Below are 25,472 nucleotides of genomic sequence, written 5' to 3'. Positions count from 1 at the left end.
TCTCTGTCAGTCTCACAGACAACCTGTAACCCAGGAAAGGTTAAGAGTCATTGATTCTTCTCACCAGAAATTAATAACGATATCTATCTTTAGGGAAATAGACCGATGGAGGAAGAAGGTTAAGAATTTTATTAAAAAATTTTCAACCTAGCTGGGCAGTGGTGGCATACATCTTTAATCCCAGCACTGGGGCAGCAGAGGCAGGTGTGTATCTCTAGAAGTTTGAAGCCAGACTGATCTACAGACTGAGTTTCAGGTCAGCCAAAGCTACATAGAGAAATCCTGTCTCGAAAAACAAACAAACATGGCTGGAGAGATGGCTCTGCAGTTAAGAGCACTGCTCTTCCAGAGGTCCTAAGTTCAATTCCCAGTAACCATATTGTGGCTCACAACCGTCTGTAATGGGCATCCGATACCCTCTTCTGGTGGGTCTGAAGTATAGCTACAGTGTACTCATAAATAAACCAATCTGGAGAGATGGCTCAGTGGTTAAGAGCACTGACTGCTCTTCCAAACATCCTGAGTTCAAATCCCAGCAACCACATAATGGCTCACAACCATTTGTACAGCTACAGCGTACATGCATATACATAAAATATGCATATACATAAAATAAATAAATCTAAAAAAAGGTCTACTATTAAAAAAAAAAAAAAACAGAAAAATCTGCAGCCTTCCTCAGGTGCGGGGGGAATGTTTTCAATCTCAGCTCACTCAGGAGATAGAGCTGGAAAAATCTCTGAGATCCTGAAGTTTCCTGAACTGTGTATATTAGCTGTTTTAAAATATACCATTGGGGGGTTATCTTTGTGGAGAGATAACAGTCCCTTGTAAATTTTAGATTTTAGATTTTATCTTTATCCCTCTTTGTGCTCATCACCAGCAATACAAACACTATTGGTGTACTGGTAAGTCCCTACCATTACATATACATACAAATCACTGAAGTATGCAGGGTTCATCCTCTATGACATAAAGCCAAGCATATATACGTACCATGAACTGCCAATTTCAACTCAGTAAAATCTGTACCCCCACATACAAGATGTGAAATAAGTTAGATAATTTCAAGACCTTCAAGACCCCAGAAAAGACTAAATGAATGTTACCCCTAACACCTGCCATGCTAGTTAAGCAGCGGTGGGAGAGTGTGGAAGAACTGGCTTGTCTCAATTGGACATTTAAGCTTAATGGTGAAAGACTAATTAATGTTAACAATGAATCCTAACAAACATCAGGAGACTATTTTATGGGCTTTCTCCGTGTATGTGTGTTAGCTTCAGTTTTTAAAATTAGTACCTAATTAAAAATGATTTAATTTTGTCTGCACTTTTTTTTTTTCTGCACAAGGTGTGTCTTTGCTGAGGGCAGAGGCCTGAGGAGGGCCTCAGATCCCTCCCGGGAGTGGAGTTGCAGATCGCTAAGAGACATCATGTGGGATGCTGGAACTTGAACTTGAATTTTTACCAGGATCAGCCTGGCAGTCCCCTTAACTGATGAGGTATCCCTCCAGCTCCTAAAACCTTTTAATGGAAACAAGTTGGTCAAAACTAGCTTACAGAATTTCAAGATCCAATATAACATAGTTAAAAAAAAAAAACCTCAGACACACATGGAAATGGCAAATACTGTGTATTCGTGTCAGCTGTCATGTGTAAGCTCTCTGCATTTCTCTGAGCTGACCATCCTTGCTGTTGAGTTTCAGGTTTGACACGGTGGAACAGAGCACCGGGTTAGAGCCACTATTCTCCCCCACGCAATCTAGTAATTACTCTATTTCCACGTCACATTTCCGGGTGTATGCCCAGAATCACGCAGAAACTGAAGTTCAGAGCAGCCAGGAGTCGCCCATGTTCTTTTTGAGGTCCCCACAAACCCAAATGCTTAAGTGGGGTGACAACTGGGGACCGCCTAACTGGCTGATTCCCACGTGGTAAGAAGCTCACAAACTCGCCCCCACGTGGTGCCAAGGGCCGGGAAAAGAGAGAGCGGGCAGAAGCGAGCCGTATCAGGGCATTTAAAGTGTCTTGACGTCACGCACTGCCAGGAACTCAGCTGAGTTTTCAGCAGGACATTCCGCTAATGTCTCCTCCCTCCCCCCGGACTTTTTGTAAGCCAGGCCTCTGCGCTTCCCTTGGTCGCGGGGGGAGGAGCATAAAGCTCTCGGAACAGCCAACTCAGGGAGGTGTGTCCAGAGTTCTCGACCCCGCCTTCTCTCCTAGAGGCGTTTCTCATTGGTTAGTGGGCGGGGCTTCGGAAGTACAGCACTCGCCCGGAGGCCTCAGGGTGGCCTAGCCAGCTGGCCATTCCTTAATTATGCATGGAGGCGTGTCTTGGCCAGTGGCAGCTGGGTGGGGATTGGCTGGAGGGGCTGTAATTCAGCGGTTTCCGGAGCTGCAGTGTAGACAGGGAGGGGGAACCTGGGGTTCCTACGTCGCGGCGGAGGGAACGAGCCCTAACCGGATCGCTGAGGTACAACCCAGCTCGGTGTCGCCTGACCGCGTCGGCTAGGAGAGGCCAGGCGGCCCTCGGGAGCCCAGCAGCTCGCGCCTGGAGTCAGCGCAGGCCGGCCAGTCGGGCCTCAGCCCCGGAGACAGGTGAAGGGGGTGCAGGGTGGGGCCACCTCCCCGACGACACGGAGGACGGCATGGGGGGACCCCACGGGTCGTCGCGTGGTGGCAGCTGTGGGGGTGCTTAGAGCTGTGAATGGACACTTACGTGGGGCAGGAGGATAGGAGGAGACACAGAGGGTCTCCCCGGCGGCACTGCTCTCCGGATGACAGGAACCAGTCTGGGAAAGGAAGGGACGCTGTAAGTTTCGAGGGGGAGATGCAGAGGGAGAGTGGGGAGTTCTGGGGGTGTAGGACCGTGGGGGGAGGACATTCTAGGCTGAGGGTAACAGAACTGACAGAAGCGGCCCTCCAGTGACTGCTCCCGGAGGTTAGGGACGTTCGGGCCACCAGAGCCACTGTCACTCAGGTGGAGATCATTGGGGTGGAGGCATTAGAAGGAGCCTCCTTCCTGTCCCTGTGCTGGACCTGGCCGTTCTGTGCCGAGCCACTTTCTTTGCCTTGCCCCTATTCCTTCTGTAGCCAACTGTACCCACTTAGGAGGTGGGAACTGTTGTGTCCCTCCCCCTGCCCCCCACCCCCCCAGCCTCTGGAACTGGCTAGATTTTTTTTTCTTAAGAATCAGATTTCGTATAGGAAATTGACAAACTTAAGCCCTTTCTAAATTCTCTCCCATCTCTTTCTGTGTTAAGCGATGCTTTCCCTCACCTTGTTAAGAACATTTTTTTTTTTTTCAATTCAAAATAAATCCCTGGCGAAACCAGCTCTAAAGAGCAACAAACCTCTTTCCTCTTTGACATTGTTCTCTCATAAATACCTGGTAAACTCGACGAGACGATAAATAATTGAGCCATTGCATTTACTGGATTATGGTGTTGCTTAATTGCACAGGCTAGGGTGAGCCAATCAAGAGTGGGAGTTTTCTGTCTCAGAGCCAAGCTCTTGGGTAAATGCAGAAGCTAGGGAAACAAAGACAGGCTGGCCTTGGCTGAGTTCTGTGTGTAAACTTTACCTGTTGGGGGTGTGTGGCTATAAATTGGTAAGTTGGCAAAATCCAGACTGTTGCTCAAGTCACTTTTTTTTCATACCTGGTCCATATCCCTCAGTGGTATCAATTGATGTATGTATGGGTACCATCAGTGGATATTCAGTTTTCTTATTCAGAGTGTGTAGTTTATACCTGCTATTAACTCCATTGAAGTGCTTATTTATGTATGCATTGTGAATGTTGGGCTGTCAGTGCAGGTAAAGCATTGACTTGAATATATTAAAGCAATAAATCACCTCCACCTTTTTTTTTTTTTAATGTGGAATTAGACTGTTAGGATTTGAGCCAGCCATTTTTTTCTTTTTATATTAAATAATGTCTATGTTCCTTGAGGAAACATGTTTGTTTCATTATTGCATGTGCCAGACCAGAACACTAGCGGGATCTTTTCATTTTTTTTTTTTTTTTTTTAGTTTTAGACTTTATTTATCTTCTTTCTATGAGGGTTTTGCCTGCATGCACGTCTGTGCCAGTGTGTGCCCAGTGCCCTAGGTGGCCAGAAGAGGACGTCAGATCCTCTAGAACTAGGACCTTTTGGAAGAACCACTGGGAAGAAAATCTGGAATAATAATAATGAAAAAGTTGGGAGGCTGGTGAGATAGCTCAGTGGGTAAGAGCACCCGACTGCTCTTCTGAAGGTCCTGAGTTCAAATCCCAGCAACCACATGGTGGCTCACAACCATCTGTAAGGAGATCTGACTTCCTCTTTTGAAGTGTCTGAAGACAGCGACATTGTACTTAAATAAATAAATAAATCTTTTTTTTTTTTTTTTTTTTAAAGAAAAACTTGGAGTGTTTGTTCTTAGTGTTAGCACACTCCCCACAAAGAACCATTAGCAGATTCATGAATCTTTTATTTTCATCTGTAGTTCATCAGGACAAATAACCACTTAGAAATAATCCTCAATCATGAGGGTCTTGAAAGGGGTTGGGAGATAGGTGGTTCAGAGAATGTTAACCTCATTTTGTAGATAAGGAAATTGAGGCCAACAGGCCAAGACACTTGCCTTAAGGCATCACGAGTTACAATGGTGGAATGTCTGCCTTTTACATATTTCTTGGTCCATGCTTAAGTATTCAGTTTCAATTTAGAGTGAGTATGTCCCCTGTTGAGAAGTGTCAGAGAAAGTCTGAATAGTGAAACACTGGCAGCTGAAAGCCAAAATAACTGTTCTGTGTCTCACCTGGGAGGTGACTGGTTTTCCCTCCACCTCACCCCCTCCCTCCACCTCACCCCTCCCTTTTCCCCTCCCCTTCCCCTCCCCCTCTCTCTCCCTCTCTTGTTAGCATAATTTACTGTCAAACTTCAGCTATTTTTTAATGGAGATGTTTAGGCAAATTTTAGCTAAAGGGCAGCTGTGACCTCAATGACATTTCAGCCAGTGAGCCTTGTGGTCAGTGGTCGTTTCTGTCTGCAGAAAGTTCCTCTTTCTTTTGTCTTGACATCCAAACGTGAGAAGGGCGGAGGGAGTGAGCACCACCCTTGATGCCCAAGCCCAGCAGCCTTTTAGCTGATGTCTTCTAAGAGCTGGTGATGGGGTACAGCTCAAAGAATACTGATCCTCCCTGACTTTGTGAAAAGTGATAGGGAGAGTGACATCTTGTGTGTAGAATTTGCAGATTGTTGGAGCAACTTGATAAATGCTTTATTGTCTAATACAACATATTGATGTCTTTAGAGAGAGCAAGGCATTACTTACACCTGTCCCTTCTGTCCCTCCCTACTTCCTTCTTTCCCTCACTGTTTCCCTCCCTTTCACTTTCCTTTTCTCCCTTTCTGGGGATGCAGCCTAGAGCTTGCTAAGCAAGCGCTCTACCACGGAACACAGTTTATGTCATTTGGATTTTAAAATTCTAGCCAAACTTTTGAGTCTTTTCTTTTAAAAACTCATCTAAAGAGTGCTTGGAGAATAGCCCTAAATCTTGAAGGACTCCTGGTTCTGTGGACTGGCCTCAGTGAGATAGTGTAGGATGGCACTGCCTTGCTGTCTTTGGTGGTGAAAAGAATGTTCTGCTTGTTGCTGGGAGCCGTGGCTTGCTGTGGTGCAGATAGTTGGGATTACCAGATTGTATTTGGTGGCGACTTCTTGGAAATAATTTGTTTAAAGGGGTAACATTTGGGAGAATGAATTTCTACTATGGAAGAATGAATTTCTACTATGGTTCTCATTTTTTATGTTATGTTTGGTATAACTTTATTCAGCTTAACAAGCACACACACATGCATGCACATATGCTAGACGGATGAAGGGTGCTGGCGGCACATGCCCTTAATTCCAGCACTTGGAAGGCAGTGGCAGTGGATTTCTAAGAATTAAGGACCAGCTGGTCTACAAATTGAGTTCCAGGCCAGCTGAGACCCTGGCTTAAGACAAACAGAAACAAAACACTAAGCAGAAGCGGACTGTGGATGTCTCATGCCTGCAATTTTAGCATGTGGCTAGCCAAGAACTGAGGCAAGAAAAATGCTGAGTTTGAAGCTAGCCTGGGCTACCTAGTTAATTCCAAGTCTGCTTTGAGTAGATAATAAGACCCTGTCTCAAAACAAAAAACAAAAACCAACAACAAAAAAACCCAAAAAGGTTAGGCAGGTCTGCTGGTACATGCCTGCAATTTAAGGATTTGGGAGACCCAGGCTAGAGGCCCACTATCAATTTAAGGCAAGGTGTTCTGCATAGCTAGCTGGAGACTAGCAAAACCCCATTTCAAGAAAAAATATTTCCACAGAGGCAGGAGGATTGCTGCAAATTTGATCAAGGGAAGCCTGGGGTTCATGGTTTCAGGCCAGCTGGGGCTATGTAGAGAATCCCATGTTAAGGAACCAAACCAGAACAAAACCACAACAGCAGAGAGTAGAAGCTGGGCAGGATCCAAGGAGAATGAGTATTCAAAATCTCACCCAAGTTCTCATGGAACTGTAGGAGTAGTGGGAACCAGAGTGCACACTATTGCAGTGTTCACTTAAGGCAGAAGAGTGAGTGGATCAAGACTGAGGCTACAGAGGCAGAGAAATCTGGGATTGGATCCTGGATTCACTGCTGCTTGGTCAGAATCTAAGCCTCAGTCTGGCCTGTCCCACCATGGCCACTCTTTGTTTTTTTGAGACAGGGATTCTCTGTATAGCCCTGGCTGTCCTGGAACTCACTCTGTAGACCAGGCTGGCCTCCAACTCATAGAGATCCCCCTGCCTCTGCCTCCCAAATGCTGGGACTAAAGGCGTGCGCCACCACTGCCTGGTTGAGCCTCAGGTTTTTTTTTTTTTTTTTTTACCTGACTTTTAAAAAGAAAAGAAAAGAAAGGAAAAGAAAAGAAAGGAAAAGAAAGAGACAGACACGTCTGTTGGCACATGCCTACAGCTTGAGCTATACAGGGAGACCCTATCTCAAAATGAACCAGAACAAAAAAATCATTAAGGTCATGCATGTGAAATGTTTAGAGCATGCAGGTCCACAGCCAGAGCCCAGTGTATCTTAAGTTCTTAGGAAAAGGTCCAAGGAAAGAGTTTCATTTTACCCAGGGGTGAGAGGTTACAGGAGGGCTAGTTTCCGGGAACTTCCAGAGCACTTATAGGAGGGTTAGGAATTCTTGCAGAGCTTGTACAGTTCTTTCAAGGTGGTGGGGGGTGTGGATGTGCTGAGCTTAAAACAGCATAGTGGGTTCAGGGGCTAAAAGTAGAAGCTCTTAATTGAGGAGAAGGAAATAGGAAGGCCACAGAGCCACGTCTTTTATGCCTTCTCTTCTGTTCATAAGTCACTAGAACTGTGCTTCAAAAAGGTTGAATTCTTTTCATAATAGTAATATATGCTGTGTTAAAAAGCTTAACCTGTTTTCCTGTTAATAGTTCAATGTGCGTTTTCCCAGATACTCTTTAACTTATCAGTTCATTTTGGATCTAATTATTGAAAATCATTTTAACAGCTCAACAAAATAATACGAAAGGCAAATTTACTCCCATAAGAAAATGATGTTTAGATCTTGGCTTTCCATCTTGCCGGCTCTATCTGTGATAAATGATAAATGACTTTACTAACCACCAAATGATTGACCTGACCTTTGACCTTTTAAATGTGTCAGTCAAGAAACTCACATTTTGAGCTCTCCTAAGGTAACTATTGCTTGGGTGATGTGCTTGAGGGTTTTGTGGCATGAGGACAGACGCAATGGCATTTTAAAGCAGCGCTGTGATGCCAGACACCTTGGGTTTGAATTTTCAGATACAACACCTCTTTGTCCTTGAGGCTGGTTGCTTTAACGTCTCTGAGTTTCAATTTCTTTGTCCACGAACAGCCTACTAAGCCCACTCACAGGGTAGTTGTGAAGACCTAGTGAGATCATTTGTTGCATCATAAGAAATTTTGCATGGTGTCTAGCGCATAGCTAACATTCAAATGCTATTAATAAACACTGAAATCTGCAGTCTCTCTCTCTGGCTACCAAGTTGGGCAAGTTATGATTCATGGCACCATTAGTGACCTGAAGGAAAGAAAGAGTAATTGGGAGATTTTGACCTACAGGGGAAGCTGAGTGACTAGGGACTGGGGATTTACATGGTGACAGAGGAGATGGAGGCTTTGACATAGAGATATAGACATGGCAAACTGTACATTCCTGTTACATAGAGGCTCTCATGGTAAGCCTCTTTGCAGCTTCAAAGACCTATGATCCACTTCATGTATTTTAACTGTCAACACATTAAAGTTGATCATCACTCAGTAATAGTCCCTTGGAGTTTTTCATGCTCTTAAGAAGTACAGCTACAGGCTGGGAACATGGCTGAGTTGGTAGAGTGCTTCTCTAGTGTGTATGAAGCCGTGGCTTCCATTCCCAGGACCAGATAAACCCAGATTTAGTGGCACACTCCTGTAAAACCCCAGTTCTTGTGGGGTAGAGACAGAGGATCAGAAGTTTGAGGTCACCATGGACTACACTGGGAGTATGAGGCCAGTCTGGGCTATGTGAGACACTGTCTTAAGACATGGGTGGTGGTGGTGGTGGTGGTGGGTGTTGCTGGTGGCATGGCTCAGTGGGTAAAGGTGCTTGCCTCCAAGCCTGGCCACCCGAGTTTGATTTCTGGAACCCGTGTAGTAGAAGGTAAGAACAGTTTTCCACAAGTCGTCCTCTGATGTCCATACCTGCAACATGGTTTATGTGCGCATACATATGCACAAGTAGAGTAATAGACTAATGTAAAAATGATTTTATTTATTTTAAAGAATATATATGTGTATGTATGTATATATATGTGTGTGTATATATGTGTGCGTGAGAGAGTACACTTTACACTCTAGCTGTCTTCAGACACACCAGAATAAGGCATTGGATCCCATTACAGATGATTGTGAGCCACCATGTCTTTGCTGGGAATTGAACTCAGGACCTCTAGAAGGGCAGTCAGCGCTCTTAACCGCTGAGCCATCTCTCCAGCCCCTAAAATGATTTTTTAAAAGAGGAGCAGAGAGAATATGATTGGTGGTGTGTGCTCATAAACCCCAGCGATGCAGAAGGCTGAGGCAGGAAGACTAGGTGTTTGAGACCAGCCTGGAACTTGCTCAGATTCTGTCTCAGATTTTTGAAAAAGGGCCAGAGATATATAACTCAGTGGTAGAACATATTCCTAATGTTAACAGAGCTTTGGGTTCAGTCTTCAGTACCACACATAATTTTACACACACACACACACACACACACACACACACACACACGAATGAGAGAGACAGAGTCTCAGTATGAAGCTATGGTGGTGGCAGGCCTGGAACTCACTCTATAAACCAAGTTGGCATCTAACTCACAGAACAAAGATCTTCCTGCTTCTGCCTCCCTGGTATTTGTATTAAAGATGTGTGCTACCACACACATCTTTAATGGTCCGTAGCAAAAGGACAAGGGACAGATACTCTTGGACAGTTGAAGGGTAGAGGAGTGGTTCGGGTTGATTCTTTTCTTAGGAAGAAGTTAACAGGATGAGTTCTGTTTTGAATTAGGTGAGGAAAATACACCAGCTTTTAAATTTTCGTTTACATTTATATTTTAGAAAGATCCGAGGGTCCCTCTTCAGGCTTCTGAGTAGCTAGCACAGGCAGGAGCCACCACATTCAGTTAGTGCAGAGTTTGGTTTTCAAGGAAGGAGAAGGGAGAGGGGAAGGAGAGAGCCAGATGACTTGGATGTTGGATGACACCCATGAATGACTCACATGATGCTGGAAGTTGCTTTGCTGTGTCCTATGCAGCTGATAGCATCTCTTTCCACATCTGTGCATGTGTGTGTACAAGCCTGTGTGAGGGCATGTATGGATGTACAGATGTCCACAGTTATCCTTCACTGGATGTGTACAGCTTTATCTTCCTGTTCCTGTAACTTCTCTTTGTACGTTAACAAGTGAATAGCCTCACAGATCACAACTTAGCTCCTGCGAGTCAAACTTACTATTCACCTCCTTAAGTTTGGGTTGGAGAAGACAGGAATGGACCTGCAACCCGTCCAACCCAGTGGGCCCATGTGGAGCAGGAGGAAGCCAGCAGAGCTAGAAAGAGAAAGTGAAACTTGTAACTAATGGCTTCCCTGTTGTGGAGGAGGGGCGCAGTTTATTAGGGGGATGTTTGGGTAGTTTTTGTAGACGCCATTTCTGAAAACTGCTTGGGATCAGGAAAGGAAAACCCTGCCTGTCTGTGTAGCCATCTGCTTTCCCGACGGCTGATTGATTTTATTAGTTTGCGGTGTCCCGACCTCTCGTTCTCGGTATGAGAGTCTGTGCTTTGAGTCTGGACTCTGCACCTGCTTAGGTAAAAGCTTACTAGCAAGTTTCCCCACATCATATCTAATGCTGAATTTGTTTTGCTTTTAGAGAGCTCTTTTTTTTTTTTTCCTGGCAGAATCTAAATGCATTAGACTGTTCCTTTGTCTCCCCCTCCACCCCCACAAAAATCCTAAAAACCTCAAAACCCAAATGCAGGCTGTGTAATTACCTTTCCCGTAAGCCAAACAGTGTGAGTTATCATTAAAATAGTTAGCCTTTGAAGTTTTCCCTACTTGTGGTTTGGACACAATAAATATTTAATGTAAAGCCGACTTCCCCTGGCAAATCAGTGTTGTTGTGGTCTTTTTTTCTGTCAAAATGTCTAGGAAAAACAAACTTCTTAACATTAATCAAAATAAACTCATGCATAAGAGGGAGTGAGATAATTAAAGAGCTCTGAAGCTGGTGTGTATATAAATATGTGTGTGCATATAAATGTGTGTGTGTGCTTTGTTTTAACAGGTTTCACTGTCTAGCCCAAAGAACTCTCAGCATTCCCCTGCCTCAGTCTCTTTTATATTCATTCTCAATTATAAGTGAGAAAAACCCAGTGTGACTTCATTCATCAGGGCAGGCTCTGCTAGGGCACTGTAATGGGGAGTGTTCTGGGTGTGGGACGCTTTCAAGCCCCAGTGACTGTAGTGAAGATTCTCAGGGTCATGGAGTCAGTGTCTACAGTGGGGCACTGCACAGGAGAGCAGGCGGGAGGAACCGGGAATGCTGTGCCCTGCTCAGTTTTGCTGAGAACCAAAGTTGCTCTGGAAGCTAAATGTGGTGGGCTACACTGTAGTCCTTGGACTTGTGGTGCAGAAACAGGAGCACCTTGGTGAATCTGAGAGCACTTGGGCTGCATAACCTGTACCAGACCAGCCAGGGCCTCAGTGGGGAGCATCTCAAAATGCCAACAGCGAGCAAATAAATAGTAAGTAGATAAATAAATATGTGTAATTTCCTCTATATTTTTAAAAAGCTGCTTTCAAAGTAAAGTTTACTTACTAAAAAAAAAATTAAGAATTAAAAAGTGATTTTTTTTTTCCCTGCAGAAGTGTCTGGGGTGCCCTGGGTGACAAGTGTTCTGTGGGGCTTGGGGTCAGCATGGGGCAGTGCATGCTTAAGCTGTGCAGAGCCCTGAAAGAATGACAGAGGAGCTGGGGTGGGGGGTGTGAGCAGACACGAACTCAAAAATGAGAAGAGAAGAGAAGGTGGCTTTGTCCAAGGGCTAAAAGTGACGATGTTTGTTGCAATTTGTAAAATTTGAATTTAGAAAACGATTTAAAAAAAAATGTAAAAATTGAGTTTAGCAGTAAAAATTTTAAAAATTATACTGCCTCTATTCGGTAGTTTCCTGATATATATTGAATGTAACTAACTCTCCAGTGTTATCGGATGTGAGTTTTTTTTTGTATGATGGAGACTAAAGCATGTCAGCGTTTAAGTTTGTGCATCTTAAGAGCAATGTTTTCTAAACGACTAATGTCTGTTACAAAGGCACGGGGCAGACATTCCATGAAAGGTACAAGGCAGAGGGCATCTCGGTGTAGCCGAGGATGACCCTGGAGTGCACACCTACCTGTCCTTTGGCGCTGTCACCTGGCAGTGTTTGGAATAGCATTAAAGACTCCAGATTACTTTGAAAGAGTGTATAACCTGCTATTTTCTATTCAACATATCTGAGTGAAGCCAGCTCTCGCTGGAGTAGCCAAAACAACATACTGCAACAGGCATATGCAAGCTGTTCTGAGACTCCAACAGTTCTTTCCTTCCCTTCCTACCTTGGCTCTCATGCATGTTAGACTCAGTTACTGTGTAGTAGCCAAGGTTAGCCCTGAATACCTGCCTTTACCTCTCAAGTGCTGGGAGAATAGGCCTGAGGCATCGCACCCATTCAGCTTTAACACTTTTCTATTGAACCAGAAATTAGATTACTAAAATTTTCTATTAAAAAAAAAAATGCAGCCGGGTAGTGGTGGCACACGCCTTTAATCCCAGCACTTGGGAGGCAGTGGCAGGCAGATTTCTGAGTTTGAGGCCAGCCTGGTCTACAGAGTGAGTTCCAGGACAGCCAGGACTATACAGAGAAACCCTGTCTCAAAAAACCAAAAAAGGAAGAGAGAGAGAAAAAAAGCATTATTATCTGGGCAGTGGTGGCACACGCCTTTAATCCCAAGCACCTGAGAGGCAGAGGCAGGTAGATCTTTGTGAGTTTGAGGCCAGCCTGGTCTACCGAGTTCCAGAACAGCCATGGCCACACAGAGAAACCCTGTCTTGAAAATCCAATCAACCAACCAGACAAAAGGCACATTTATTTTTATGATCCTGTGTGTGTGCATGATGTACCTGTGTAGGCATGTGTGTGGAGATCAGAGAGTAATTTTCTGCTGTCAGATCTCTGTTTCCACTTTTATATGGGCTCTGGGGATGGAACTCCGGTCGCCAGGCTTGTACAGCTGGCACCTGCCTCCCAACGCCTCTGAGCCCTCTCTGCAGCCCTACATTTGTGAAACTTTCAGCTGTGCCACTTTTTCCACTAATTACTCCCCCTTCGGAAAATGTGGTTACATTTCATAAGCTATTACTGCTACCTATGTTAATGTGCTATGCAAAGTTAATTGTTTAAATGGGCTTTGTTTGAGACAGTATCTTCCCGTGTAACCTATGCTGGCCTGGGACTTAGGGACCTTCCATTGGGGCCTCTTGGCTAGCTTATACTTATAACTTCTATTGATAGGTGGTATCTAATTGGTATTTTCTTTTTCTTTTTGGTGTTTTGAGTCAAGGTCTTGTATTTCCAGGTACCCTGGAACTCACATATCCTAGGCTGGCTTCAATTTTGTGGTAATCCTCCTGCCTCAGCCTCCATTGTGCTGGGATTACAAGTACATGCTACCATGACAAATTTTTAGGCATCTCTAATAGATATGGTCTCTATAAACAAAGCTTTGTTAGGGTCCTTAAATTTTGATATCAAGACTAGTCCTAAAAACAGTGCATTTTGAGAACTGTTAAAAACAAAGGTTTTGGTATAAATATTCTTGTGCTGTTTGAGGAGCTAGGGTTGGGGAGGGAGATGGCGTCTATTGCTCTGATTAAGTGATCTAGGGACATTGTGACCACTGTGCCAGGTATCATGGTACAGATTGGTCCGTAGCTTGAGAAACACTTTTTACAAGGGCCATAAATTCTTCAGATGAATGAAGTCCTGTCTAGAAGTTTGGAAGTTATTGTCTTAAACTGCTTCAGAGATTTCTTTTTATCTTGATTTCCCCTGGTATTTATGTCTCTAAGAATGAATCTTGGATTGAGTATGATTGACAAAAGAGCCATACCTCACCAGATTCTGGTAGCTTCTGAGTGCTTGGTTGATTTCTTTTCTTGTTTTGTTTTTCTAAGAAAGGGTCTGGATAGCCCTAGCTGTCCTGGAACTCACTTTATAGACCAGGCTATCCTCAAACTCAGAGATCTGTCTGCCTCTGCCTCCTGAGTGCTGGAATTAAGGCTTTCAACACCACTTGCGGCTATAATTTTTAAAGATAATTCTGATGCTAATTACAGTTTAATTTGGAAAGAAATGTTGATTTAAATCAGATATAAAAGGAAGTTTATTTTCTTGCTGTTGTGACTGTCCTTGGATTTTATCTGCCTTGCACTCACTTCCTTTATCAGCTGTAGTCACTTCTCTCTTCTGTCCCTCTCTATAAAATGGGAAAGACTTTTACTGGGAGCCTGCTGATGTTATCATCAGCACCCTCAGGGCTCCCTCTGGTTGAGAGACTGACTGGAGAGATTCCTTATGAATTCTTGCTTCAGGCTCAGGTTACAGCTCTCCCAGAAACCTGGATAGGGTGGTTTTTTGTTTTTTTGTTTCTTTTCCTGATGATGATGATGATGATGATTTCTTCTTCCTAGTCCTCCTCTTTTTTTTTTTTTTTTTTAAATTAAGCAGGGTTTCTCTGTGTAGCCATGGCTGTCCTGGAACTCACTCTGTAGACCAGACTAGCTTTGAACTCAGATCCACCTGCCTCTGCCTCTGCTGGAATTAATGGCGTGAGCCACCACTGCCCAGCTTGTTCCTTTCTTTAAAAAAAATTTTTTTTTAAATTAACTTTATTTAGTGTATTTATATCCCCATGTGAAGGTCGGAGGACAAGTTTCAGGAGTCAGATCTTGCTTCCTATCATGTGGGTCCTGGGGACTGAATTTTGGTCTTTAGGTTTGGCAGCAGCCCCTGCTGAGCCATTTTCTGACCCTACTATTACATTGTTTTTGCCTTCTGTGTGGGAGCTAATCATGAGAGCAGTCGTTGTTATTTATTCTTCTCAGTATGTTATTAATTTTGTGAAGACTTCATAGAAAAGCTTGTGTAGTTAAGCTTTCTGGGGTCAGACTGTTTTGTTTTGGGTTTTGGTTTTGCTTCATTTGTTTGTGATCGGGGCTTTATCCCAGGCTGGCCTCATTGTATAGCTGAACATGACCTTGATTTTTGTTTCTGTTTTTTTTTTTTCCCCAAGACAAACCCTTGCTGGGTTGCAACTGACTTGTAGGCTAGGCTGGCCTTGAACTCACATAGCTGTCCATCTCTGTCTCCTGAATGCTGGGATTACAGCATATGCTACCATATCTGGTTTATGTGGTGCCAGGGGTTGAACTCAGGGCCTCTTGTATGCTAGGTAAACACTCTACCAACTGAGCTACATCTCCACCTCTAGGCTTGTCTTTTTCAAAGCTTTCCATAAAGTTAAATTCATTTCAAACACACACACACACACACACACACACACACACACACACACACACACACACAGGTTTGTTTGAGTCATTGTTATAAAGCTCCGTGTGTGTGGGCCTGTTACTTGAGGTATAGTCTTCAGTGGCCTTAGACTTATGGCAGTCCTCTCGTCTCTGCTTCCAGGGTGCTGGGATACAGGTAGGTTGACAAGGTAGAAAATACCTCTTACTTTCCCTCTCCAGTTTCTCCATTGCTAACATCTTGTATTAATGTGATACATATTATGCAGTTGATAATAGCAGCTAAATGTTGTTATTAATTAAAGAACACATAGTTTCTATTGCACTTTACCGTTATATATTCTTTGCTGTTTGATAGTGTTGGATACATGTTGTCTGTTGTAGCTCAGGGTGAAAGTAAACTTGGAATCTGCCCGTCTCAGATTCTGGAGTCCTGGCATTCCAGGTGTGTCCCTCTGTGCCTGGGCCATGCTGTGCCCACCAGCACAGTACCACTTGAAGTATACCCTGCCTCCGTAGCCCTGTGCTCTACCCACTCACCCCTTCTGCAGCCCCTGCCAGTTGCTCATCCCCTTTTTCTATCTCCATAGCCCTGTTTTCCAGAATATTCATCTGCACCATGCAAGCAGTAGCCTTCTAGAGAGCAGTGGCCCCGGTGGCCTCTCTGGTTTGCCTTCTTTCACAGAGCAGTATGAATTCAGCTTCCTCTTTGCCTTTGGTGGCTTTGCTGAGGAGCACTGCCTTGTATGGCCCTTCCCTTAGTGCATGCACCCTTCATCTGAAGGGCATCTTGGCTTTGTCGTTTGGGCTGATACACACGGATAAAGCTACCCGTTACTGTTTGGACTTGCACTCTTCTAATGCATCTGGTGTGCTTCTTTTCATACGCCGTCTGTGTACTCTCCTTGGTGTGGTATCGGATCAGACTCTCTCCCAGTTTTGTTGTTTTGCCATACAATGGAAATTGAACTTAGGGTTCCACAGCTGGGTGTAGTGGCATGTTCCTTTAATCCCAGTGCTCAGGAGACAGGTGGGCAAAACTGTTGAGTTTGAGGCCAGCCTGGTCTACAGAGGGAGTTCCAGGACAGTCAGAGCTACACAGAGAAACCCTGCCTCAAAACAAACAAACAAGCAAGAGTTTAGTCCTACATCCTGCCAAGTGTTCTCTACCACTGAGCTACACCCCAATCCTTAGTTTAAAAAATGTATTTTGAGACCAGGGTCTCATTACCTTGACCAGGCTTGTATTGAAGTTGTGTTGTAGCCCAGGCTGGACCTGCCCTTGGGAAGCCCCTGTCTCAGTTTCCCCAGTAGCTGGGCTTACAGGCCTGCTCTGCCAGGCCCAGCTCTCACTCAGCTTTACATTGAGACTTTTTTTTTTTTTAAACTGTTGAGAGTTTTAAAAGTTTCTCAGTCTGTATTGGATATACAAGTGTACATGTACGTGTCAGGGAGGAGACCAGAGCCACAACACACCAGGCGAGCACCAACACCGATCTGTAGTCACAGTTCTCTCTGGATGTATTTAATGTTTTTTTCATGAAACTCAATGTCTTAACACTTGTTAGACTGGGTTATGCCTTTAGCCCTCCTCCTTAGAGCATTTTAGGTGGCTATAGTTTTAAGTTTTTCTTGTTGGAAAATTCCGTCTCATGCAGACACTAATACTGTGAGCTTGAAGTCAGAGACAAGGACGTAAAGTACTTGTATCTCACCAACCCAAATGGATAATTATGATTTTAACCTTTAGCTCCACTGCCTTTAGATAAGGCTGGGCATAGGGCTGCAGCCCCAACCACATACCAAGGTGCTGACACTTCTGTTCAGACTGCTGTCTCTGCCCTTAGACCTGGCCCCTGCATTATTTCTGACTCTTCCTCTGGAGCTGAGCCTTGCTGACTTGGATCCTGCCCAGCTTCTGCTCTCTGTTGCTGCTGATTTGTCCTGGTTTGGTTCCTTAACATAGGGTTCTCTATGTAGCCTTGGCTTGCCTGGAACTCAATATGTAGACCAGGCTGGCCTCAAATTTGCAGCAATCCTCCTGCCTTTGTGGAAGTGTGTTTTTTTGTTTGTTCGGTTTTTTTTGTTGTTTTTGTTTTTTCTTGAAACAGGATTTTGCTATAAATCTTCCAATAAACTATGTACAAAAAAAATGGTCTTAAGTTAGTGTTAGGTATGTAACCGTGGGCAAGCATTGACATTAAGGCACACCCCCAACCTCAAAAATAATTGATTGAGAAGAATCACCATTTCTAGAATTATTCTTCTTGGTTTTTTATTTTATTTTATTTTTTAAAACTCAAAATGTGTGCATATGCATGATGTGTGTGTTGTGGGGGGATGCAGGTGCTTGGTGTTTGTGTAGAGGTCAGAGATCAATTTTGTGGAGTTGCTTTTTCTTCTATCTTTATGTGAGTCCCAGGATAAATTCAGGTCACCAGGCTTATACAACATGCCCTTACCTACAGGGCCATCTTCTTGGCCTTCTTGGGGGCCATTTTAATCTCTGTCAGGAAAAAAGCAAAACATAGCCTTCCAGGGGACTCTGGGCTTTATTTAATTAAAATTTTAAAAATGACTTCTTATTTTATCTGTATGGGTATTTTGCCTGCATATATACCTGCAGTTCACAGAGGCCAGAAAAGGACATCAGAGTCCCTGGAACTGGAGTACAGATGGTTGGGAACTCCTGTGTGGGTGCTTAGAATCAAACCCAGGTCCTCTGGAAGGGCAGCCAGTACTCTTAACCAATGAGCCATCTCTCCAGCCCCTTTTGAGTCTTACTGACCTTTTCCTTATGCCTTTCCTGGTCATCCTTCCTCTGAACTCAAAGGTTGACGTGCCTTCAGCCTCTCTGGGTGGGGTTCTCTTCTCTTCACTTTCTGTGTTATCTATGTAGGTTATTTCAGCCACTGCTTTGATGTGTGTATGTATGTTACATGGCTGGGGAGTAAACCCAGGGCTCTGTACATGGAAGGCAAGCAAGCACTACCGACTGAGCTAGGTCCCCAGCTCACTTAGCCATTACTTTGGTCATAACTCTGATAATGACCACCAGGTGTTTGCCTCCACCCCTGTGGGCTTCTAGCACCCACCTGCTGCTGCTTTCCGACATTTCCCCATGGGTACCTTGTGTGTACTTGCCTCTTGGTCCTGCTGTCGAAAACTTAACCCCATAGCCACCTCTCCGAAAGTCTGTGCTTCTCTCTTAGTTCAACATTGAAATAAATGATAGTTCTTGGTGCACTGTCTTAGTTACTGCTCTACTGCTGTGATAAAACGCCATGACCAAGGGACCTTGAAAACATTTAGTTTGGGGTTTATGGTTTCAGAGAGTTAGAGACCATAATGGCAGGGAACCTGGCAGCAGACAGGCAGACATAGAACTAAAGTAACTGATAGCTCACATCTTGAGATGTAATCACAAGGAAAAGAGAGAGAGAGACAGAGAGACACACAGAGAGAGACACACACAGACGGAGGAGCAGACAGATGGAGGAGCAGATAGACGACGGAGGGGCAGACAGATGATGGAGGGGCAAACAGGCAGAGACAGACGGAGAGACAGACAGACAGAGAGACAGAAACACAGAGACCGGGAGACATACTGGGAATCCTGTTAGTCTTTTGCAACCTCTACACCTGCACCCTATGATATACTTCTTCCAATGAGGCCATACTTCCTAATCCTTCCCAGACAGTTCCACCAACTGGGGACCAGGTATTTAAACACATGAGTGTGTGAGGGCCACTCCTATTCAGATCACCTCACTGTGCAAGCCAGAGTCCCCCAGCCAGCCTTGACTCCTTTCCTCCCTCATCCTTCTGCTTCTGTTCAGATCAGCAGCGAGTCTTGATCTCACATCTCGAATTTCCTGAACTCCCCTTGATTGTCACTTCCCTTCTGTGGTGGTGATGCTAAAATTGTTCCTGCACAAAGCTCAAAATGCTGGATAAATGGAGCTCTCTAGTAAAAAGAGAAAACTTACGATGCAAAAGCAAACAGTCTCATCAAAAGAAAGAACAGATGCTGGCCTGGAGTGTTTCATCCCACACCACTTCTAAATATTGAGCCCCAGTCACAGCTTCAGGCTTCTGAATGCTGGATTATAGTCATAGACCGCCATGCTAGGCTTCAGGAGTGCTCACTCCCATCCCTTCACACCTTGACCTGGCTTCACTGTGCAGCCCATAGCCCAGGCTGGTTTTGAACTCACCATTCTCCTACTCTAGCCTCCCAAGTGCTGGGCTTGTGTTACCACACCCAACTTATAGACTCATCACCGTTTCTCCTGCTATCCGCTGAGGCTTCTAACCCTGCCATCTACTGTACCTTCCACCTCCAGCTTTGGGCTGTTTGAGGTTATAGGCCATACTGCCCATCCAGCAGCACTTCAATGCTATTTCTTACCTGTGCTAGCTCAGGTACCATGCTGCACTCTCTGGTCTAGAGTTCTATGAGTGAAACCCCCTCCTCCCTTCCATCTTGCTTTTTGTTTCTTGTCCATGTGCTTAGGTTGTGATCACTCAGAAGATATGTCACATTCCTTGTTTGCACACGATGTTCCCTCTGCTTAGACTGGATGTCCCTTCCTCTGCAGAATGGCCATGTCTCCTGTAGCTCTGCTATCTTTGTGAAACTTTCCAGCACTCATTCCTAGGGCTGCCATTCCATCAGAACCGTGCTTGGTGCCTTAGTAGGAACCAAGGTGCGTAGCACTTGGGGGAAACTCTTTGCCTTATCAGTTGCTACCCCAAGCTGTCTCTCAGGCTTTGTCCTTGTCTTAGCGGAGGTTCTGACTCTTTACCTGTGTATCTCTGGGGTTAGCAGAGCACCTGGCAAAAGAGTTGCTGAAATACTCAGCAAGCCAGTGGAGCCCTGTACAGCTGGCCTAACTCCACATATCAGTTAGAAAACCACAGAGAAAAGCATGCATTTTGCATGTTGCTCTACCAAGGCCACAATTATACTCTTTCTTTTTCTGAGATAGCCTCTGAGCAGCCTCAACTATCCTCAGACTCACAAAGTCTTAGTCATCTAAGTGGCAGTGTTGAGGAGGCAGCTGGACACCAGAGTCTGGTGCTCATGGGAGAGGATGGGGCGAGAGGTGAGATCTAGGGACTGCTGGAGTATAGAGAGTGCTTTGAAGGAGTGAGACTGCATGAATCATTTAGAAAGTGAGTTGCAGAGAAAGCAGGAGGTTTATATTAAGAGAGTTTTATAGCAAAGCCTGTCCCTGTAAAATTGTGAAATATTTTCTCATGAATGTTAGACTCTAAAGATTGCATTTTCATTCATTTGGGAAAAATATCGTTGGAATCAACAATCACAGTGAACCACCTTGAACTCCGCGGCTTACTGGACAAACATTTCATTGTGTTAACTCTTTCTGGGGCAGGGATTCTGGTAGACGTGGCAGGGGTCAGGGTTGCTTGTCTTAACTATGCGATATCTGGGAATCAGCTGGGAAGCCTTGAACATCTGGGCTTTTCTTTAGTTCCCAGCCCGTGCCTGGCCTAGCATGATTGCAGCTGGGATGGTAGACCACGCGACTACATGTGGCCTCTTTGTCTGTCTGTGTTTCTTGTAGAATGGTGGTTGGGTTCTGGAGAGCCTTTGTCCTTTCAGGAGAATCCCAACAGAGGTGTTGGAGATTTCATATCAAGCTTGGCCTTGTGGCACAGGTCTGAAATCCTAGCTACTTGGGAGGCTGAGGCAGGAGGATCTCAAATTTAAGGCTTGCTTATACTACTGAGTGATTTCAAGACTAGACTGAGCAATTTAGTGAGACTTTGTTTAAAAACAACAACAGCCCCTCCCCAAACACTCGAAAATCAGGTTTAATTCCTCAGCACCATGAATGAGACGGTGCATTTCACCCTTTCAGCACTGTGATGCTGGGCTAGGAATGGCTTTAGCCACGTCCAGGGGAAGAGGAGCAAAGGATAAAGAAGAGGACAGGTTATCCATCCACCACTGGATGCTTGGGTGTGAGGCTCTCCTACAAATCCACGATGACTTCAAGGGAAAGGAGCAGGTGTGTGCCCCCATACACACTGGAAAGGAGAATTTCCCCCCCCTTCTTCCCTCTTTATTCCCTCCTTCCTCCCTTCCTCCCTCCTTCCCTTTCTTTTCTCCTTTGTGAGGCAGAGTCTTACTTTGTAATCCAGGCTGTTCCTGAACTCATGACCATCCTCCTGCCTCAGCCTTCTGAGTGCTAGTATTACAGGTATAAACATATAGGTTCTTAGCCCACATTGGCCTCTGCTGAATAACAGAGGACTTCCTTAGGGTCACTTAAAGGGAAAGTGACCTGAATAAATTTGGGAAATTTCTTTCTTCTCTCCAGTAATCATTGAGCTATAGCACAGGCTTGTGACTTCAAAATTCCAAACTTTTCATTTCGTTTATCAAGCTGGGCGTGGTGGCACACGCCTTTAATCCCAGCATTCGGGAGGCAGAGACAGGCGGATTTCTGAGTTCGAGGCCAGCCTGGTCTACAAAGTGAGTTCCAGGACAGCCAGGGCTATACAGAGAAACCCTGTCTTGAAAAAAACAAAAAACAAAACAAAACAAAAAAACAACAACAACAAAAATCATTTCCTTTACCAGCTGTTTCGGATCTTGTATCTCCGCCTCCCTAGCGCTGGCTCCCAGGCCCTCGCTGCAGATGCCGGGACCCAAACGTAGGTCCTGTACTTATGTGGCAGGCCCACAGGGCTATCTCCCCAGCCCTGAAGTGTTTGTTTTTAAACTGAGTAACATTTCTCTTGGTAAAAGATCCTTAAAAGGTCCTTGAGTTTTCCAGACAGCAGAACAGGAAGAGTCGGACTCCTCAATGAATGCTTTTCTTGCTGGGAGCGCGTCTGCACTTGGGAAAATGTGGTCCCCTTAATGCCAAATAATTCACTCTAGCAGTTCATCGGTTCTCCACACATGCTTTCTGTTCATCTCTTATGAACTGGACACTGCTGGATGCTGGAGAGGGGGACATATTAGTGAGTCAAAGCCAAGGTTCTTCCTGTCATCATGGACTTTAGAATGCAGGAGTTGAAGCAAGGCATGGGTCCCCTGATACTGAAGGCAAGCATGCACACATGAAGGCCCATGAACAGAGGAGCTAGAGTAGCCAAGTGGGTGTAGGAGTGTAGCTAGCAGGCAAGTGGCAGCCAGACAGGCACAGGGCCATCTTGTCATGCATGCTTGCTGTGTCCCGCTAACTCTGTGTGCTTAAGTCAGGTCTGACACTGACCCTGTGAAGTGAGTATAGCTGTCTTCCCATTTTTCTGCATAAGGAAATAGAGACCCGGGGAGGCTGGACACCTGGCATACATCTCGGAGGGCAGTCAGGGTCCACAGGCTCTTGTTTTCATAGTTGATGATTTTTAGTCTCAGAGCAAAAAGTGGCTGGTGGGCCTTTATGGAGGTGGATGGCAGCTCTTCAGAAAGCCCGGAGGGATGCAGGCAGATGTGTAGATACAGGTAAAAGTTCCTAGCTGTGGGGTTGTAGAGGCCTGGAAGTGTTTTAGAAACAGCTAGAGTACAGACTCTGGACATCTGACCCCTTTTGGTTAAATGTCGGCTTGCTTCGTCTCAGTGCATGTTTATTATTGGGATGCAGCAGTCTCAGTGTCCAAGGGAGCAGAGCTGAGACGGCTTCGGAGGAGGCCGTGCAGCCCCTTGCCCTCCTGGAGTCTGCATTATGGCTGTGATACCTCAAGGAAGAGCATCTCCATCTAGTGTCAGATGCAACAGGAACCAGGCAGCTGCCCCATATGTAACTAACTCTCCCACTCTCTGTTGCTCTTCAGTCTCTAAGTTTGGGCTCTCCTACTTCATCTGTAGATGGTCATCTCAAAACCTTCATGCCATCTCCCAGTGAAGTTATATCCGAGAGAGCACTGACTGTCCTGGAACTCACTCTGTAAACCAGGCTGGCCTTGAACTCACAGAGGATGAACTCACAGAGCTCCTCCATGCCTCTACCTCCCAAGTGCTGGGATTAAAAGCATTTGACACCATCGCCCAGTTTGGAACTCCATTTAAATTGTGATCTACACAATGACAGTGACCTCCCGGATGTGGCCAGGCACAGCACAGTCCCTTTGGTTCAGGCACCATACATCTGTTGGAACTCTAGAAATAAAGTTCTTTGACTTAGCAACGTTCTTGACTCATGACAAAATTCCCAGATCAGAATCCCCAGGAGTTCTGCCAGCCATTACGCCTGTGAGATCCTGAATAAATCATATCAAATTCTGTGCCTTCATTTCTCCTGTCAGATGAAGATAAAATATTGTCTTGACCAGCGAGATGGCTCAACAGGTTAAGGTGCTTGCAGCTGAGTAGGACAGCCTGCGCTTGATCCCTACCACCCACATAGTGGGAGGAGAGAAATGACTCCTTGAAGATTGTCTTCTGGGTGCACACACAATAATGATAATAATAATAATGACGATGGGTTAGCACAAAGATAAGATGAATGTTCCATATAGTATTCAGCTATAGATACCGGTTTTCTTTTTTTCTTTCTTCCTTCCCTTTTATTCTTTTTTTTCAGACAGGGTCTCATGTAGCCCAGGCTATCTTCAAATTCACTGTATAATAAGGATGACCTTGAACTTCTGATGCTTTTGCCTCCACCTCCCGAGTTCTTGCATGTACACATCTCCATGTCATGCCTGGTTTTATGTGGTGTTGGCAGTGGATCCCAGGGCCTGATATGTGCTAGGGAATCTCTTCACCAACTCGACTACACCTCTAGCTTTTGGATTGTTCTTCAACCAAGGCTCTTCTTGACACTCATCTTTTTATTTTGTATAGTATTTAGTGGGTTTTTCATTGTATATTGGTGGTGGTGGCTTTAAGACAGGGTCTAGTATAGTCCAGGTTGGCTTCAAACTCACCATTTAGTGGAGGATGTCCTTAAACTGGTTCTCTCACGTCTAAGCTCTAAGGATAGGAATTGAAAGCATGCGTTTTTCATCTTTAGTGTTATTAGGCCTAGAGCTATCCTGTGCAAAATATGTGTGGCGAGATTTGATCATCAGGACATCTTCTGTCCTGAGGTAGGTCACCAGATGCTAATTCCCCCCACCCCACCCCCAGGATGTGAAGGCAGCGTCCATTATAATGCACATGCTTCCCGTATCTGGGAAAGCTCTGTGATTGTCTCTGATTACACCTAGAGAATTGAATGTTGTAGCTGTTCCCTGAGGCACTGAGAAATGGAATTCATGTTAAAGACTGATGAGAGGGTCAAAGACTCAGAAGGAGCAGCTACTGTTTCACCTGTGACATCACTTAAGTTTAAAACCGTCCCTCCAAGGCAGGATAGCCCTGTTGTGCTGAAGAGAGGCCTATGCAGCAGTCAAGCCTTGTGGAGAGAGTGGAAGGCCACAGCCTGGGGAGGTGACCTCCCATACAAACTGAGTCTCTTGTTGCTTTTTACCTGGAGCTAGAGGCAGCTCTGACTGTTGACTTAGTGGTTGACAAAGCATGTCTGGCTGTGTCACTTTCAATCTAAAGGTTTGCTGTCTTCTGTCTCCTTTTATCTGCAATATTTGAATCAAATATGGTACATATCCCGTATCAGTTAAGGATTTTTGTAGTAAATATTTAATCTCAATTGGGGGTTTCCACCCCACCTTAGATCATTCAGTTCCCAGATAAAAGACACAAAACTTTCATATTTATAATAAGCCCTAAACAACACTAAAGCTGAGCAGATACCATCTCTCTATGGCTATTTTGTCTGCTTTCAGGCAAATAACCCTGACCTGTGACTTGCCGTGTTCCACTTGAGCCACTCTTACTCCAGCTGGCCAGCCCTCATGGCCAGATCTCACAATCTCTTACCCCATGGTGTCTTCCTCTCTCTCCACCTTCTCTCTCTTCCCTTTCATGGTCCTTTCTCTGACCCCAAGCCCAGGAACCAAAACCCGACCTACCTCTCTTCTGCTCAGCTATAGGCTGTAGGTATCTTAGTCAACCAATGGTTTTAAACTAAGGAGCAAGGTTGCATAACATTACTTGGTGTGCTTGAGGATTCCCTCATCCCTGGTATTCGGCATTATAGGTCAGTGCGTTATTTGTTTTGTGTTCTCTCTGTCTCCTTCCCCTGCCCCCCTCTTTCCTGACATGCTGGAAGTGAAGAGGAAGTGGTGAATCACATCTTTCATCCTGGTACCCAGGAGGCCCAGCAGCAGGCAGACCTCTGATGTAGAGGCCAATCTGCTCTACATATCCAATTTCAGGTCAGCCGGAGTTATGTAGGTGGCCCCAGAGAAGGCTTTTTTTTTTTTTTTTTTTTT

The 25,472-nt window shown here is 45.0% G+C and overlaps 1 protein-coding gene across 7 annotated transcripts in view; it reads left to right on the top strand.

Annotated features, from left to right (window-relative positions):
* Nucleotides 1-2,312: 2,312 nt before the first annotated feature.
* Stat3 (signal transducer and activator of transcription 3) overlaps nt 2,313-25,472 on the top strand; it is a 53,769-nt gene continuing 30,609 nt past the window's right edge. For 3 of the 7 annotated variants that reach the window (XM_021214109.2, XM_021214110.2, XM_021214108.2), the window contains exon 1: nt 2,313-2,597. Coding sequence is in view for 3 of the 7 variants with exons in the window: in XM_029545626.1 (XP_029401486.1) it covers nt 2,777-2,811 (35 nt within the window). In the remaining 4 variants the exon portion in view is untranslated. Of the gene's footprint in view, nt 2,598-2,632; nt 2,812-25,472 lie in introns of those variants that run through there. The other 4 variants (XM_029545626.1, XM_029545624.1, XM_029545625.1 and 1 more) reach the window with 2 other exon arrangements.

The sequence above is a fragment of the Mus pahari genome, chromosome 14 (genome assembly GCF_900095145.1).
Source record: "Mus pahari chromosome 14, PAHARI_EIJ_v1.1, whole genome shotgun sequence".
In the NCBI taxonomy this organism is placed as follows: Eukaryota; Metazoa; Chordata; class Mammalia; order Rodentia; family Muridae; genus Mus; species Mus pahari.
The sequence above is the reverse complement of the archived record's forward strand: the minus strand, read 5'-3'. Positions and strand labels throughout refer to the sequence as shown.